At 36.2% G+C, this 15,062-nt stretch overlaps 1 protein-coding gene across 1 annotated transcript in view; it reads left to right on the forward strand.

Annotated features, from left to right (window-relative positions):
• Positions 1 to 13,950, forward strand: part of LOC121313320 (zinc finger protein 407-like) — a 259,938-nt gene extending 245,988 nt beyond the window's left edge. Inside the window, exon 9 of the mRNA XM_041245722.1 lies at positions 11,775 to 13,950. Within this exon, the coding sequence (XP_041101656.1) occupies positions 11,775 to 13,093 (1,319 nt within the window). The 3' untranslated portion in view covers positions 13,094 to 13,950. The remainder of the gene's footprint in view (positions 1 to 11,774) is intronic.
• The last annotated feature ends 1,112 nt before the right edge of the window (positions 13,951 to 15,062 follow it).

Genomic DNA, 15,062 nt, shown 5'->3' on the forward strand with positions numbered 1-15,062 from the left:
AGTGTTTTTTTTTTCTTTCTGACTGCACTGAGTACACTTGACTGCTTAAATGACGTTGAACGATTCATAAGGATCTCATAAAGCTTATAGGATATTCCTTAAATAACATCGCAGAATAGGTGGGCGGTGTGGATATTGGTATATTTTCTGTGAAAGTACCAGAACTGGGGTTCTTGTGTGGCCAATACTATTTCTGCTTCCAAAGTACCTGCAGGTAGAAGTGAAATAACAGAACAATGTGTGATTTTGTGTGAAGCAGGAATATCAGCAATTATTTTGTGTGAGGCAGGAATACCAGCAATTATTTTGTGTGAGGCAGGAATACCAGCAGTTATTTTTTATAAAGTTACACAGTTATTTGCAGCAGTGCTTGTAGTATTATGCTTGGCATTCATTGCTATTGGTTGAGGGGCCAAAAACAATCATAAATGGCAAGCTGTCATTGGTAACTGGCAAGTTATTGTTTTGCATGCCATTTTTTATGAATATCTGTCAGTTCATTTTAAGAATAATACAATGCAAGGTTTGTTTTTTTTTTGTTTTGTTTTGTTTTGTTCACAGTTTCAACCTAATCATAGAGCTATAATGCCCTATTATGTTAGTAATATCTAAATGAACAATTTCAGCTGTTCTGTAGTAGCTGGGGGAATAAATGTTTCGTACAAATTTCCATTACACATAACAGATATTTTTATAACATTTTACACTACTCCATGGTACTGTATTTGAATACTAGAGTATTACATGTAATACTGTCATAACAAAGCAAACGGAAGGATTAATGCAGGTTAAATCCATTCTCTTTTTTCCCAGTGGATTGTTTTTCTGTAAGAGCAAGTGTTTTGTATTGGTACCGGGTTGTTTCGGTGACTTTATTGTATTTTATTGAAACCAGTTATGACCAGTTGCGACTTGAGTGACCAAATCCTTGTTTTTTTTTTTTTTTTTTTTTTTTTTTAAACATCCATGGTTCTAGTATAGCAGCCTATATGTGTGTGTGTGTGTGTGTGTGGACTCAGTATGTGAAGATGTTAGTTTGTCATACAATTAAAGAAAGAAAATATGTTACTGGAAGAAGGAAGCCAAAATGATGTAGCAAATTAATATAATTGAGTTTTGGTAATTTAACCAAATGTTAATATATACAGTATACATTTATGTTCCTTTTATATTATTACAAACAGCTAGTACTAAAAGACAAAAAAGGAATGTAAAATATGGTACAATGTTAAAAGAAAGCCTGAAAACCAAAACAAAGATTTCTTTCCAACCTTTCATGATATTTATTGAAATTAAAATGACAAACCATGCAATGCAGATGTCAACATATTACCAAAAACATCATAACATCTGCTCTCTGTAGCAATCACCCCATTGTCCAGCACCTTTTATTAAGAATTTAATTTTAATGAACATCAGATAAAAAATTTGAATGGACACAATTGTTGAAACTGCCATATGCAGCCCTTTTGATATTTCAAAACAGTATCTTAAACCCTCATAATGAACCCTTTTAATTAATTAAGTGTACTGGTGTCTTTTTTGGTATTGTTTTAATGAATACTTCAGTCTAAAATGGGCAAGTATTGATGATACTACCTGTTTCAGCTGGACTTGTTCATTACATCACAATTGTAAATTCATCACAATAATTCTATTTCAAATCACACAGGGCTAACAGAGGTAGCTGTGAATCCACTTGAGCTGAAATGTCATCGTTTACAGATCTACAATGTAATTTACTAGCAATTAACAGTAAAAAAATAGTTCAGGCTGGTTAATGTATCACAGGGGGAATGCCTGGGCGTATTTTTTTACCTTAAAAAAAAAACAGCAGATTTTGTTTGTGTTAAAAGGCACAATTGTTTTAAAAAGCTTATTTCTAAAGTGATTTCTAATTATATTATATTATTATATTATTCTAATTATATTAAGAAGATGCTGAGTGACTACCCATTGCGTTTTTTTGTTTTTTTTTTACAAATCTGTAACAAGCTATGTGGTGTACTGAAAGTAAAACTGATAGGGTTGTTTAGATATATTTTGTAATCTTCCACATGTGAAATAGCCTTCAACCTTTTTATGGTTCTCTTTTTGTGATTTTATTTAATTGTCAGTGAAGTCAGCACAACATATCGCTATCCAGTAGCTGTGTATTATTGTTACAGGAATTAAAATAAAGTATTTAATAATATTGCTTTGCCTAATGCTTTCAGAAGACACCATCAGTATATAGCAGTGTTTGATTCATGATCTTATATGTATCCTGTCTTTTCCTGAATTTCCCTCCAGCCTTTGGTCATATGTGTGAACAGTTCATTACATCATATACCAGATCTAACACCAAACTATGATAAAATGTAATAGTGCTGGAACAAATATTCGCTTGAAATGTATTCAAAAGGTTTCTGTTGACCATACAGGTGGCTATCAAATATCAATGATATACATTAGTTAGTCTTCCAGAGCATTGCATGGAGGCATGCTGTAGATTCTACTTATTCTTTTATTCTATGCCATATAATAATCTTTTTTCTTATATAAGATTGTTTATCACATGATTTTTTAAATTTATTTATTTATTTATTTTTACCTTTGGTACCTTTCAAGTACAAAGTATCCCAGTATCCTCCCGGTTCTGACCCGGTACTGTACCAACCCGGTGCTAAAGTCACCAAACCGGTACCAACCCAGTACTGTCCCTGTTCTGAACTGGTACCATATTATACCAACTCAGTGAAGTCACCAAACTGGTACCTTATGCTTTAGGTCTGGACCTTGAATGGTGGCATTTAAGACATCTGGGGCTTTCTAATAGGGTCATTGACACCCTGCAGAATGCCAGAACACCGTCAATGCATTCCCAGTACGGGCACAAGGGGGGTGTTTTTCAGACTTGGTGTCTGCCTTGTGGGTTCAACCCCACGACCTGTCCCATGGCAGTTATACTATATATATTTTTGACAAGGGGAAATGACCCTTCATGGTAAAGATCTGGCAGACATTTTGGCTTGCCATGTCAGAATTGATTCACGATCTCACTTCTTAGTGAGGCAATTTTTGAAAGGGGCTCAGCGGCTTCGGCTGCCTATGAAGGACATTGTTCCTTGCTGAAGGGTAAACTTGCTGCGTAATGAACTCAAGAAGTCTCCATTTCAGCCCCTATATTCAGATGAGGTGAAATATTTATCACGGCTTCCTTGCTTGTTGTCACCTGCGCAAAGGACAAGACAAAGGTTACACTCCGTACGTCTCGGCATTCCAGTCAACCAGTCTGTGGAATTGCAGGCTTTCCATCCATCTCCTTCAGTCTAACAGGGAGCGACAGCTCCATACACTTTGCCCAGTTCGGGCCCTGGGGTATTACGTTGACAGGACGACAAGTTGGAGGCAGACCAAACAATTTTTTGTCTGCTATGGGGCAAAGTCCCATGGTCAGGCCTGCTTATGAGCTGGCCAACTTGCCCCCTCCAGAAAAGCTCACTGCCCATTCCACCAGGGGCATGGCAACTGTGGGCTTTATTCCCCTTACCTTCACTAGGTTTTACAGACTTAATGTCATGGATCCTCACAACCCTAGTTTTGTAACTAGAGTGTTAAGGATGGCTTCTCTGTTGACCCTTACAACACAGGCATAGAGTTGAGTTTCTCACTCGATTTTTTAGCCCTAGCTACTTGTTGCTGGAGATCCGTATGGTAAAGCATAGGGCAGCCTTTCGGCTAGCCTTGTAGCATTCCAGTCGTTCTGCAATATTGCACTTGCAACAGCTTTGGTACACTCACCCATACGGTAATGGTTACATTTCGTACTTGAAAGGGAACATTAGGCTATTTTCATAACCCTAGTTACCTGAAATAGAAATATTATCATTAACCATCAGGGGCACTGGGTCCATGATTGCAGCAGACTTTAAGAAAAAATGATGTTGAGGTTAGTGAATACAGTGCTCCTGTGTCCTCTGGGGCGGGCCATGACTTCGTCATAGGCTCTATGAGCAGCTTTGATAAATCTTATTCAGGTTTCGGTTCTTTAAGAGGTAACTACCCATACGTTAACGGTTATATTTCTATTTCAGGGAACCAGGGTTATGATAAAAACCTAAAGTTTGTTTACTTTTAATATGTTAAAACAACACAAATAATGCAACTATCCACTAATAAGATATATTTAAGGCCCAGCATTGTGACACTTTTCTTGTTCCTCGCATATTAGCTGATATACACAATAGATATATGTACAACAGAAAAACAGCTAGATAGATAGCTAGATAGAAATCTGATTTACTGACATACATGTGAGTTGTTTGGACAAGGATTAATTGCAGTATTATCCTCTCCTTAACTAGTCTTATACAAATACATACACTATGTTGGGTGAATTATTTTTTTATTTTTTGCTACAGTTTTTTTTTTAATTTGTTGGAAGTCAGCCCAACATCTTTTAGGTTTCCATTGTGTGCCTAAAACATCTAATAACGATTTAGTCTTTGGGAGACCTATATACTTTCTAAACGGGTGTGCTTCCACACACAAGCGTATTGATCTAAGAACCCATTGCAATCTATACTCCATAATGTACTCTTGTCTTTTGTCCTTGAAGCCTCTGCGTTATTGTCTCACTCAAAGTAATGCTGAGATGTTGTTTTGTTAGCACTTACCAGCTGCATTATAGAAAATGGTGACCTCTGAAACAGCCCTTAAACATTTTCAATTTATAAGCTAAACTGCTTTAGCTGTCTTTGAGTCTCGCCCTTTTGAAGATATCAGTCTGTGGCAAGTTGCCAAAAGATGTTTTGCCCACAAAAAGGTTTACATTGTGCTGTGTTCCTGGTCCGTCACTGGTTATATTGTCTGGGACATAGTTATGATAAATGCAGAACATATGATTCATTCCAATATTTATAGAAAATCACATTGTGTTAAGTGTACATAAGCAGCTGCTATCATTTGGCTGAGAGCAGATGTTCGACCACCGAAAGCTTAGCTGATAATTAAAATACTAACAGTTAGTGTTTTAGCCCAGCTGCAGGTTCTATTTACTGTAACTTTTTTTTTTTTTTTTTTTTTTTTGGTTTTTGGTTTTTTATGATGTCTTGGTACAGTGATTAAACTGTTTTGTCTTGTACAATGGTAAAAAAAAAAAAAAATAATCATGCAATTGAGAACAATGGTTTTTAAAAAGTTGGCATTTGAAAAGCAAACAAGTTGAATTATGTATGGAAAATGTGTGTGGTATGATCTCTGAAGGGATAATTACTTGCTTAAGCTGCTGCTCCTTTTTGAGTGAATTTTGGAAGCACTTCAGTAACTGTGATACTCAATGCAAATGTGAATGAGTGTTTTTTAAATTGTCATCTGTACACATTAGAAATCCCTTCAGCATTAATGGTTGAACACAAATGAAATTGGGTGCAAATAAGAGTATACCCAGGTGTGTTGTTGCATCACTTCTTACTTTCAAAACAATTTGTGTTTATTTTCTGTGCCGTGAATGTTTTATTTCAATTGACTATATTATACATTTTCCATGAACAGTGTATCTTACAGGCTTATAATACATTTATAGAAACAATAAATAAGTTTGCTTTTATACAATACTCCAGTTAAAACTGAAAAAAAGACACTTATTAAACACGTATTTGACAAGAAACTGAAGTGCATTGGTAAAGATCATATTTAATTCCAGAAAAAGACCATCAGTAAAATGGCTACACATTTAAAGACGGATACCATAAAGCTAGGTATGAATTTGCAAGACGTTTTCTAAACACATTTAATGTTTCTTCTTGAGGCGAGTCACTTCAACACAATCTTTATCTGCTACATGGTGCATGAAATATACTGTCTGTGTTAGAACTGTAAGTGACCCTTGACCCTTTGAGCACAGATGCAATGTGACCTTTCTAGCGCCATCAGTTTTCATGCTCAAACAGATTCCATGAATTTTTATTACAAGTTGTTTTTTTTTTTCTCTCTCTCTCTCAGTCAGAGCTGAGCCTTAAACAAATTGCTTGACATAGATGAGATGAAGTTATTGAAGTAGTGTGAGAAGTTTTACGGTGCAAGTCCTACAATGTCATACACGAGTAACCTCTAAGCCAGCTATTGGATAAATACATCATTTTATGGAACATTGATTGTTCTATAAACCCAACAGAGTATTATACTCTGTGATCAAACCATTTAAACTGTGGTAGAGCACAAAAAATGCCATATTCAGGATGGTACTAAAAGTGCTATTTAGATATTTTATGGATGTCATTATAGTGGAAACTTCTCTGTCTGCCCAGTCTACAGTACTTTTTTAAAAAGCCTTTTAAATTACTTTTTCTTTAAAGATTTGTACGAAGGAAGAAGGAAGTCATTGCTTACTTGGCAGTGGAGTCATAACAGTTATAAAGCTAAGGGATGTAAAAAATGAACATAACAAGTTGTAGTTTTAAAATAAATGAAATTAGATAATGTACAATACAGAAGAATAAAGAAAAATAAATGGATAAAGACTCAATACCATGATGCCTGAAGGTTTAAATATAAAGGAATAGTAGATGTAGTAAATGACATCACAAAATACATCTAAGTAAAAATAACTGAGTGTAGTTGCCATGGCATCAAAAGCCTGTAAGTACTTCCACTGTTTATTTTTTAAACACACTTTCCCTTGACTAAGGTATGTTAAAAATACAGAAACATTGGGAAGTTGATTGTCTTGACAAAACCGTCTTTGTGTGAGCTTTTAAAAAATGAAAATGTGTGTATTGTATATATGTTAGGACACCAACCTGAAATACACCCCTGTCGGGTTGGGGTTAATTAAAAATTTTATAACCCTGAAATCTTATTGTGTTCGGGGTGGGGTTGTCTTGCGAATGACCGCATCGCGATGCAGAACTGTCGCTTAACTCAAACCAGATCTGAAGAAGATCATCCGAAAACACAAGCAGTCACAGTGCACTTCGGTCTTCTAATTAAAGCTGCAGCACACAACACAACACAACAGAGTAAAATTATATATCAAGTAGCAATCTAAATATTCTACATTTGTTTAAGTCTAACAAACAATGACATTAGTAACTAAATAAACACGATCTATGGGTAGAATTGCACAAAGGTGTTTTTTTTTTTTTTTTTTTTTTTTTTTTTTAATGTATTTATTTTATGTAGTTGTACCTAAGATTTAGCTGTTTTAAAGTTGTGGGTGAACTTTTACTAGTTAGTTAGTTGCAGCAAGTCTGATAAATATTAAGGGCCAGTTCCCTGGACAGCCTTCAAGGTCAACAGAAGGATCTTGAAAAGAACCCAAGTTTTGAAAGATATCCATGCAGCATTTCTAAGACAATGTAACATGTTCAGTTCATTTTGGACTTGGCTGTATTGTTGCAACAGCAGTATTCTGGACCAGTTGCACTATTCAGATTATTTTATTAATGTTATTATTTGTTAGAATTAAACAAAGGTAGAATATTTAGGTTGCTATTTGATGTGTTGTTTTATTCTGTTGTGTTGTGTACTGCGCAACTGATATGGTACTGTAGCTTTAATTAGAAGACCGCTGCGCACTGTCACGTTGCTGCTCACTTCTTGTGTTTTTGGATGATCTTCAGGTTCAGGTTAAGTGATAGTTCTGCACACGATGGGGTCATTCACAAGACAACCCCACCCCGAACACGAAAATATTTCAGGTTTCTAAAAATCTGAATTAACTCCAACCCGATGCGGTCGACCCGATCTAGATGGGGGCTATGTCAGGTTAGGGTAACATATGTGTGTGTAGATGCAAGGAAATCTGCCCTTGTATTCTTCATGTTCATACAGATATAGGTAGATAAATAGACAGAGTAGCACATATTTTCTATTAAAGTTCTAAACTAATAGATCAATTAAACAGCTGTCTACTCGGAACTCCCCGTTTTCACAGACGTGCTTATACAGTACGTACTAATCCACTCTTCACTGTAATTGCATTGCCATAGTGTTTCTAACCTTCGTTCTGTGGGGTTCTTATGACCTTTAACATAGCTCATGAATTACACCTGAACTATCTCGAATCATTCTGCATGAATTTTGATGAAGAGAAATTATTAAAAGAGGTACATCATTTACATGTGTCCAACACCTCGGAAACCTTTCATGAGCTGGCTTGTATTGCAGGCATCAATTAGCACTGTCTGAGATGTGTTCCTTTTTTTTTATTCCACCTGACGTAACTTATAATACTACAGGGAAATAATTACCTTTTTCTTTTTTTAAAACAAGTGTTAATTTAATATTAGCAGTCAGAGTTTGTGTCGTTATAACCTTTTTAGTTGTTTTTTTTTCATTTGTCTTCGTTTTTTTCTCTTGATCCAAACAGTACTCATATGTTTTATTGTTCTTAGAATAATGTTATTACATGAAAATGGAAGTTAATATTGGATTGTTTTCAGAACATGTTTATAGTTGTAACAGTGATTGTTCTACATACACACATGTATATGTAATCTGTGCCAGTATCTACTGTATTATATATCTGCAGCCTGCTTCATAAAAGGCAACACAGACTAATGATTGAGAGGAACGGTAGTTCTTTGTGCCAAGTTATCAGTGAGAACTGCGAGAGACTCTATACAGATAGTTGCATGTTTTCAGGGTATTGGCACAGCAAATGTAAATCAGCCAAAAGCACCATTTCACTTTTAATTTGTAGTTCTCAACACTCTTGTATTGTAGAAAAAAAAAAAAAGTCAATGCCTGTCATACAGTAAGAGAAATAAGTGGCCAAATTAAGGTACAAATGTCCTGGCGATACAGGGATAAAATAAAAAGCAAACCTATTGAAAATGTTATCGTATTAAAGGTATGCCAAAAGTCTGGCAGTCCATTTTTTCCATAGAAAACATAGCCACTCATGCATTTACCACCGTCGAGATGGGTAGTTTGCATGTCCAGCAGTTACACATAAAAAAGCACCATAAATGTGAATATGTTATATTTTCATGTTGACCGTGCTGTTTTTTTTTTAACTCAGTATAATGTAACACTACACATTAAGACATGAAAATCATAAAGCATACTGTAGCATCTCCAAAACACTTAGATGGGACAATAAATCTTGTTATCATTTTTCAACAGTCTGATATTCCAGTTCCGTTGCTGCTCTGCCGTAGAATTTTCTTTTTTTTTTTTTTTTTTGTATTGCTCTATTTAACTTTATCTAGATTTGAATCTATCACAATGCTAAGTTAAAGCATTTTGTAGAACACAATGTACAGACGCAAAGGAAGTCTATGGTTTGTTTACTGGAAATTGATTGTGGGACACTGCAGCTTTAAAGTCTATGTATAAATATTATAGTTGTATTACCAGTCTAATTTATCATAGGTTTCCATCAGTGCCACATCAAGCCCATTACATTCCTTATAGCTATTGACTAATATGATTAAACATCTGAAGAAGTCAGTCAGAGATATTTTTGAAGACATAGAAAATATTTCTGGTAAATCAGTGTTTTACATTATAGCTGTAATGACTCTTGAACTTCTGCATATTTCAACATGAATTCATTAAGGGTGAAATAAAAGAACCTTCATTGGGTGAATCTTTACGCTCTGATTGAGGCTGTCACATTTTATAGGAGCCACTTTTCAAAGCAGTCCTGACAGCACTTGAAGTTATTAAATTGCTGAATCAAAAAAAAAAAAAAAAAAAAAAAAGAGGGACTCGCAATCCCATTTATGAAATGTGATGGAATAGCTGGGGTCAAGCTCAGTGTTGAGGTTAAGATGTTGGTGTAGTTAAGCTTCATCACGCCTCTCCGTGACAATGCTATTTACCCACGCAGTTTACTTGTATGGCCAGTGAAGTGACTTAACCCACCTCTGGATTCAAATGGATTAAGTAAGCACTTTGGACGGCATAATTATCAGAGATTCACTTGATATCTGCACACCACGGGGATGTCAAATCTCTGTACTTTATTCCAACAGTTTAGAACCCTAAGCATGCACAGAAGGAAAATATTTGACTTTAAAGAACATTCAAACATTTACTCTCTCTCTCTCTCTCTCTCTCTCTCTCTCTCTCTCTCTCTCTCTCTCTCTCTCTCTCTCTCTCTCTCTCTCTAAACGGTTCGTCGGTGAAGTACCCAGTCGTATTTTTTTCCACGTCTCCTTTGTCGTGCCAAGCAGCCACTTCATGGGTCAGCATAAAAAAGGTGCAGATGTAACCAGTTTTCTGAAAATAAGGCTTTCTGCTGTCTGTGTTATTTTGACAATTCTTATCATCTTAGTCAAGCAGTTTGTAGTATTTGTCAGTTTGCAGTTTGAGTAACATCTATAACCATAAGCAGTTGAACAAAAACATTTAAAACACCTACTATAGGTAGTATTTTCTGAGAGGAATTAAATTATTGTAACAGTAGATTCTAGTTAGTTTTTATATCAGCAAAAATAGTAGCTTCTAAATAATAATAATAATAATAATAATAATAATAATAATAATAATAATAATTGACCATTCATCAATGTCAATTATTCCTTAGCAAAGTTTTGGGTAGAAATAAGGAGTCAAGTCAGTTTTCCAGAATGGCCTGTAGAATTAGCACCTTCGAGGCCATTCCTCATTAACCATAGATACAGAAGTATCTGCCATCCAGGCGTCTTCTATCAGTGTCATAGTTTATCAGATCTGTGAGGCTCATCATTACTGGAAAACATTTGCATAACAAGTAAATCTGTAATGTGAGGGACAGTGCTTTTGCATAAGTGTGTCTACAGGTGGCATTTTACTTACCCAAAGGTTGTAATATATATATCAGAATGGGCCACAACTTACTAAAAATGTTTAGCTAGCTTATTTGTATTCAATATTGGATATCAACATATCTGTCGATTTACATTTAAAGAGTTTGGATGAGGAACATGAATATGATTTATAAATAGGATTATATGTAAATATTTGTGTATATTTGTACTAATCATGATAACTTTGATTTAGTTCTCAAAAGCCTTGTTTTCACTATCAATAAATAATGTTCCCTTGCAAGAATAACACTAGCTTAAATTAATTTGGTGAGATACATTTAAAGCTTTCCTTGCCTATAAGAAGAAAATATTTTAAAAACAAAACATATCAATAATTCTATTTATCAGGCATAAATGTTACTATCCATTGTTTAAAACATAAAAGAGGCTTTTTTAAGTTAGAAAATATGTATTTATTTGTTTATTACATGTGCATATAAGAAATTATTTACTTTGGGGAAATTCCTGTGCTGGTTACTTTTGTTACCTGTGTTTGTACAATCCTGAAGCACTGGTTATATGCACTGTACTGGTTTGTGCTTAAACCATGCTTTAAATTCTTAGGTCCAACAGTTTAGGTAGAAAATGATTGTAGCAGCAAGAGCCTATTTGGCTTATCAAGGCTAATCTCTTGTTGATACATGTTACTTCTGTATTTAAATGTTTCTTGAATGTACGCACAAGAACACTATTTTACACCTTTTTATTATTTTGAAAAAGCTCCTAACAATTATTGATATGTTTTTTTGTTGTTGTTATTGCTTACTGTAGTTATTTTTTTGGCAGTTAAAATGCTGCAGTAAAGTGAAGTTCGTTTAGCCTTTTTTCCACATTTTGCTCTTGCTAGCACTCATTGGCTATTATTGGTTGATGGTTATTGTTGTTTTTGTTGTTTGTTGATTATTTAGGGTTAAATGTCAAACTCAACAAGTATGTGTATTGAAAACAATAAATGTACAAAGACCTTCAACTTCTACTTATTTTGTCTTTCAGGTATCGTTTCCAAATCTTTTGAGTGTCGTCTTAAAGGCCATGGAGCCTCCTTTGTAGAAACAGAAACCCCATTTACAGCAGCTGCAGAAGAGTCTTCCCCAGTCAAAGAAAATGTGCTGAGGATCTCCAGGAAAGAGGCAGAATCCCAGGCAGAGTCTGTTCAACAAGTCATCATCATTCAAGGGTTTCCTGAAGGATATGGAGGAGAGTTCTCAATCGATGCCTCAATGGAGGAGTCTGCAGCAGCAACCCTTCAGACACTGGCAATGGCTGGCCAGGTAGCAGAAGTGGTCCACATCACAGAAGATGGTCAAGTCATTTCCACCAGTGGGTGTGCAGCTCGTCTGAGCAGCATGATTCCAAGTCAGATTCAGCTACCGACAGGCACCACCCAAGTTGTGGTGGTTGAAACCCCTGTAGAAGGTACAACCTGTGGGGAAATGCTAGCTGAACAGGCGGTCCATACAGCTGGTTCATCTTCGGCACTGAATGCTCTTTTGTGTGCTGTCACAGAGTTGGGACAAGCAAAAGACAGTCAAGAACAACAGAACACTTCAGAGGCAAATCACGAGGAATCTGTGCCAGAGGGATACGAAAGTGAAGTGATAACAACTGAAGTGGCCAGTGAGACTGTGACTGAAGAAATGCAAGTGTTCCATGAAATGCAGGACGACACAGAACCCATGGAGGGGGTAACCCAAGTGGTGCAGTCGTCATCAGTACCCACTTCTCAAGAGTCAGTTGGAGCAACCTACAAGAATATGGTCCAAGAGGTCCTGCAGCTTGCTATGTGCGACATTGCTACTGGGGTGACGCAGGTCATCGTCAATGATGAAGGGACAGTCCATATGATGTCAAGAGAAGGTCAGCAGATCATAATGCAAGAGGCAGGAGGCCACGGAGTCCCCAATCATCGCATGGACTTGGTCAGCTCAAATGGGAAGATGATCATCGTCACAGAAGGAATAGCGCGAGCCATGGTTCAAAACTCTGGTCAGAACTTCTCTGACGGAAACACGCATTATATTGTAACAGAATTAGATGACTCCACTCTGCAGGTTGAGGGAACTATGTACTCACAAAACAACCAGGAGGAAAGCTCATATCAAGAAACAGTGTACCAGACGGAAGAGGAGAACATGACCAGCGAAGAGATGGAAACAAGTCCTGCAGCTACCACAGTGGTTGAAGAGCAATTAGAAGGCTTGGTGGTTTACACGGATAGTACCTTTCAAGAAAATGTGATTGAGGAGTGCAGTGATAGCACACAAGAACTGGAAGCTGAGGAAAGGCAGCCTGCAGAAAGTACTTGTGTGTAACATGATTCGTGACAGACAACTACATAATCAAAAATTTGAACTTTTTGCTGCATTTTTTTATAATGCTCATTGCAAAAATCTAATGATAGAATGTGAAAGATAATCTAATAATGTCAAAAATTATTATTAAACCTATATCCGTGAACAATCCTCAGGATATCTTACAGTTTATATTTGTAAGCAGTGGCTCTGACTTCACAGAGCTGAAAATCAGTGACAAATTGAGGAGTGACGTGAGTTGTGGAAATAAATGTCTGCAAACAAATAAGTCGGTCAAATGCTTTGGTGTACATCAAACAACAACGGGAAGAAGCTTAATGTCAACTTGATATGATGTTCTTGCTTTCATTGGGAGTATGGTGTCCTGAATGTCTGTGTGCTTTTAAAAAAACATATACTGTAGCTGAACCCAATAAGTACACACACTTATCATTTATCAATTATTTGGCAAAACTTAAAATGAAATATTTAGCTTGTTGACAGTGGTAACATGCTCTGTGTTATCCAAATCTCTGATTTAAAATATGGAATGTAATCTTTATTGAACGTGGCTGGAAATAAGTCCTTGGGTATTTAGGTAATTTTTCAAATACAGGTTGTGTTGCTTAGAAGCAGCAAATAATACTTTTTAGCTTTTCTTGGTTCCTTCTTGCATATTGCTTTGTTTTCATTAAAAATCTGCAGTTTGTTATTCATGGAGGAAAAAATAGCAGATTGAACAAATTAAACTTTAAAAATGAAATGCTTTTATGCAGTGATAGTCTACCTGGAAAGGTGGTAACATGTTTTGAAGACTTATGTGTTAATGCTACTTAAGTTTTGCAATTCAGTGCTTTTTTCAGTAAACATTATCAATAAAGGACTGTTGTTGAATACCTTGATTCTCACTACTTTCTTTTCATAAAAAGTAATACTTATTTGTGGTACTGTATGTTATTATTCACCTCAAAATCCTCCACTACATTGTCTATGAAAATGTGCTTTCTCAATTTAAAGCAGTGCTGTCTCAAGCATTTCCAATTTGATCCTAAAATATTATTATTGGTGTCTGCTTTTCCGTAGTTTCATAATTTGACATGCATTCCTTTTCATCAGTGAATGAACAGTTTGGTGATCACCCATAACTGTAAAACACTCAATGGTGCTAAGTTAAGAAATACTAAAGAAGATATTGAAAATACTTCCTGTTTGTCGTGGAGTTTGTTTCATTTATTTGAGTAATCTCCAAGTTCCAATTAAGATACTAGGTGTAGCAATTGAAGGTTATGAATCTAATTCTGTTTAGACAACAGTGGCAAAGTGGTTTTGCAGTGCGCAGGTGTAGAGTTGATGTGATTACAAAACAGAAGGCAAACAACAAAGTTCATGTTCACGTTCAAACAGACGTTTTTGTAATCCCAGGCAGTTCACAGCAATGTGTATTGCACTGTTCCAAAAAATTGTTTAGAGTCCTGAAATAATAAACAGTATAAACAAACACAAAGATGCACACACGATCACAAGTCTAGAGTGAGTGCTAACATGCAAGTGGTGAAATACAATTTATTAGTGTACAGTGGTGAAGTGTTGTCCGGGTTGGTGCTGGCTTAAGCGACAGCTCGCGGTATGTGTTAAACAAGTATAATTGGACAAGACAAAACAAACAAACACTAAACACTCACGGGACAATTTTAGTTCTCCTTTAGCAGTTCACTCCCAACCATAACAAAGGAACAGATCACTTAGCCCCGACCCCTTGGCTAGCTAGTGCAACCGTTTCTCCTCCAATCTGCGGTTGCCACATCGTTTCCCTTCTGGGGCGATGACTTGGTGTACTGTGGCTCCGCCGTCTTTCTAGATGGCCAACTTCCACCTTTCCCTGGAATGAATTGTCAGACCATCCAGTCCCGTGGCAGTCTGTTCTCTTTACACAGCGCCCTCACAGGTCGGGAGGGAGATTTATCACCAAGATTCATTCTTTCTGTGTCAC

The sequence above is a fragment of the Polyodon spathula genome, chromosome 3 (assembly GCF_017654505.1).
Source record: "Polyodon spathula isolate WHYD16114869_AA chromosome 3, ASM1765450v1, whole genome shotgun sequence".
Taxonomy (NCBI): Eukaryota; Metazoa; Chordata; class Actinopteri; order Acipenseriformes; family Polyodontidae; genus Polyodon; species Polyodon spathula.